The sequence below is a fragment of the Crocuta crocuta genome, unplaced genomic scaffold (genome assembly GCF_008692635.1).
Source record: "Crocuta crocuta isolate KB4526 unplaced genomic scaffold, BGI_CrCroc_1.0 scaffold8, whole genome shotgun sequence".
NCBI classification, from domain to species: domain Eukaryota; kingdom Metazoa; phylum Chordata; class Mammalia; order Carnivora; family Hyaenidae; genus Crocuta; species Crocuta crocuta.
Genome location: NW_027532162.1, coordinates 1,375,562 through 1,379,434, shown reverse-complemented (window position 1 = coordinate 1,379,434; position 3,873 = coordinate 1,375,562). Strand labels below are relative to the sequence as shown.

At 63.3% G+C, this 3,873-nt stretch overlaps 1 protein-coding gene across 1 annotated transcript in view; it reads left to right on the top strand.

Annotated features, from left to right (window-relative positions):
* Window positions 1-3,385: 3,385 nt before the first annotated feature.
* The window catches only part of TNFAIP2 (TNF alpha induced protein 2), an 8,332-nt gene continuing 7,844 nt past the window's right edge, over window positions 3,386-3,873 (top strand). Inside the window, exon 1 of the mRNA XM_077776539.1 lies at window positions 3,386-3,749. Coding sequence (XP_077632665.1) covers window positions 3,395-3,749 — 355 coding nt within the window. The 5' untranslated portion in view covers window positions 3,386-3,394. The remainder of the gene's footprint in view (window positions 3,750-3,873) is intronic.

Sequence of the window (3,873 nt, the reverse complement as noted above, 5' to 3'; positions counted from 1 at the left end):
CTGGTACTTGTCCACCTCTCCCAAGGAGGGAGAGGAAGTTCTTAGTCCCAAGGGGCACCCCCAGCTCCCCCCTACCCCCTACTCCCTGGCCTCAGAGACCTTTGCCCAGGTGACAAGGGGGGCAGGAATTTACACGTTGGGGGAGATCAAGGGTAGGGGCAAACAAAAGGTTGGCAGGGGCAGAGGCTCAAGCAAGAGGTAAAAGGGAAGCGGGCGCCCAGCCCAGCCGGGGAATTCCTTAATGACACTGGCTCTTTCCAGAAGGCAAGAATTCCTAAAACAAGAAACGGGGAAGGGGGCGAGTCGCCAACGGTTGCTCTTCACCAGCAACAGCCCCCCACTCTCCCAGACCCAGAGGGACGGAGAAACTGGGTTTCGAGGGAAACTGAGGCCCAGAAAGGGGCCTGACCTGCTCAAGGCCAGCCGAGTCAGACACAGCTGCAAGGAGCGCCGGCCTGGCCTGAGCTGTGGGGTCTGGGCCTGGTGCCCCCGGAGCCTGTCCTGGCCCAGCCCCAATCCCGGAAAGGGAAAGGGCCCTGGCGGGAGTCCCGCCACGCGGTGTGCAACCTCGGGAGACTTGTGGGTCGCCTTTCTGAGCCATCTCCCCCTCTCGAGCAAGGCTTGTGAAGCTGAGCGGCTGCAAAGCCGCCGGCACAGCGCGCACGGTCGGCAGCTGGCGGTCCCCGCAGCCCCCGGCCCGGCCCACCGNATGCCGGATCCCCCGACGGAGCGGCCGGGGCGCGCCCGGACCGAGGGGGCAGAAGGCTCCGAGGGCCCCAGGCCTCCGGCAGCCCCACTTCTAGGGAAACTGAGGTCCCTGCGCTGCGCTGCGGCGCGTCAGGGTGCAGGAGACCCGGATCTGGTAGCCCCACAGCCAAGAGCTCAGTCCTGCAAAAGGCAGGGAGGGAGGAGTGTGGGGGAAAGGCGCAGGGGTCTCTGGTCCTTTTACAGGAGGAAGGCTGAGGGGGTGCGGCTGGCTGGCTTCTGTGACCTAGGCCAGGTTACTCTGCCTGCCCGTGTCTGGGTGTCCTCACTGAGGGGGGCGGCGGGGGGGGGGACAGCTGTGGAACCAGGCACAGAGNGCGGTGGTCACATGATATGACTGAGCAGGCCCCTTGTGTCAGTGTGCCCAGCCTAGAGCCCAGGCTTGAAGGACGCCTTTCCCGCCCTCCTCTGGCCTACCCCAATGCCTTGGCAGGCTTGACAGACAAGGGGACAAAGGACAACCTCCCCTTACAAAGGCTGGCTAGGGGCCAGCACATAGCTGTGGGGTTTTGCCATTTCCTCTCAGCAGCACTACGAGGTGGGGGTCCTCATCCTCATTTCACAGATGGGGAAACTGAGGCCGGCGAAGGTAGGGAGGTATTGCCCACNTCCTAGCCGTTTAGCTTTCCACTGCACCAGCCGCCTCTGAAAATCAAGTCCCAAGACCGAGCCACAGGGGCTGCCACAGGACCTCAAAAGGGTGAGGGGGATCTTGTGTCACAGGCAAGGAGGCAGCGATGTCATGTGGGGACCCGCGGGAGCCAGGCCTGAGGTCAGATAGAGCCCAGCATGTGCGGGCACCGAGGGGGTATCGGACGAGGCAGGGAGAGGTGAGGCTGGTGGGCAGCACTGCTGTCAGGGCGGCCCGTCCCTCCCCCTAGCTGATGGGCAGAGGTGGGGCCTGGCCATTCGAGGCGCTGGACCAGCTCCCGCGGCTGTGTGGCAGGGAAGCGGGATGGATGGGGGAGAGCGCTGGGGCAGGGGTGGGCGGAGCAGGAGAGCCTGTGGCCTTGCACCTTGGCTTTGGGGCTCCCCAGAGCACCCCCTGCTTGGTCCTGGTGTGGACCCCTCAGCCCAGGTGGCAGGGGAGACAGCTGAGGTCCAGCGGTGTTGGGCTCTGCTGAGGGCACTTGGTGAAGCCACTTGGGAGACACTCAGGCCACTTGTCCCCCCAGATGGCTCTGGCCAAACTCAGGGATTTGTGACGAGGCCCTGGAGGGATGGGCTGGGGGTAGTTGGGCTGGTGGGGAGGTAGCAGGGGCTGTGAGAAGGGCCTGACAGCCCTGATCCATGCCTGCCAGGGGCTTATAGCCACCTCTCCCACGACCCCCCTCGCCTCAGTTTCTCCCAGATGAGGGATCACCCTGTCTGCCTTGCAGGGTTGCTGCAGAAGTGGGTCAAAGTCATTGTGTTCCATGAGTCACAACTCGTGTTTACCCTTGGGTGGTGGGGCAGATGCCAGGTGGTGGATAACCCGGCCATCAGGGAGGCCTGATCCTATCTGCCCCCCGTTCCCAGGCCTGCCTTGCTGCCCTCTCATGGCCTCAGCCAGGTTCCCGGCTGGTTACCCTCCACTGGCCTTGCTCTGACGATGGTCACAGTGCCGGGGAGCATGATGCTGGGCACAAGGGGGTCCTGCTCTCCTATGCAGCCTGCGATGTGGTGGGGGACTGGGAGGCGGGAAGATGCAGCACCAGGTGATTGGAGTTCCAAGCCCAAGCTGTTGGCACAGGCACATTTGCCTGAGTCAAGTTTGTGTAATGAGGATAATAAATCCCCTCCTTGAAGGGAATGAGGAAGAGATGGGCTAGGCATCTGGGGAGGGCCCAGAAAGTGGAAACTTTTGTGACGGCGATGTCACCGAATTTGGAGCAGGCAGGGCGGAGCAGGAGCTGGCAGCCTGGCTCCTGGTCCGAGTTGCTGGGTAACCTCAGATAGCTCGGTGCATCATTGGGCCCCTTGTCTCTGCTGACGTGTGGAAGCCTCTCTGAGACCCTTTCCCACCCCTTGAATTTGAGGGGGCACGTGATTTCTAGATCTGAGCCCCGAGGCCAGGATGGCGGCTGGGCTCTGCTCCCCTCACGGTCCCAGCAGGGGCACCGTGCTTCTGCTCAGGGCCTCCCTCTTGGACTGCACACAGAGAAGAGCCAGGCACGGGGAGGATGGAGCAGCCTCGGTGCCATGACCCTCCTGGACCTCAGTTCTTGCTCTACGCGGTGCCACAGCGGCCCGTGCTCTGCCCCCTCTCCCGGGGTCTTACGGGGGAAGGAGGCACTCACGCCCTCCGGTCCTTTCTCCTTGCTCGGGAAGACTTGCCAAAATGAAGTGAAGGCCCCCTCTGTCTGGGGCATTTGACGTGTCCCAGATTCCTCCCTGCCTCTGGCGGTCTTGGGAGGGTTGGGGGGGGGTGGTGTACTGGAAGAAAAACTGCAGGTGCTGAGAAACTGGTGTGCGGGGAGGGAGCTGAATCATTCGTGCTGCTCTGGGCCAGGATCGCCAGACCCGGAAGGTCACATGGTGAAAACAGACCAAGCAGGCTCATGCGCGGCGGCTGTGTACTTGTGCCTGTGGCTGCAGCTGTTCTTACCTTCCCTCTCCCCTTGCCTGTCTGCAGGCCTGAGCCTGGGTGATGCTGAAGATGATGACCTTCTTCCAAAGCCTGCCAGGCCAGCAGACTGGCCGAGGGGTTCTTGACCTCTCCGGAAGCTCCCAGAAGCTGCCCTCCACCTCAGAGGTGGAATCGGAGGCCTCCATGTCAGAGGCCTCTTCTGAGGACCTGGTGCCTCCCCTGGAGGCCAAGGGGGTCCCGGACAGGGACGAAGACGAGGCTATGAAGAAGAAGAAGAAGAAGAAGAGGCCAAAAGGACTGGCCAACGTGTTCAGCGTCTTCACCAAAGGAAGGAAGAAGAAGGGTCAGCCGGGCCCAGCAGAGCCCGAGGGCCGGCCGGAGTGCCAGCATGAGCTGAGCGGCCCGCTGCCCACAGGTAGGCTGGGGCCCCCAGGTGGCCTGAGCACCCCGGGGTCAGAGCCGGCCCGGGCCGGGCAGGGCTGGGGCTCATCCCGCTGAGACGAGCAGGAGGGCAGAGAGACGGGCTGGGCCCTGGCTTC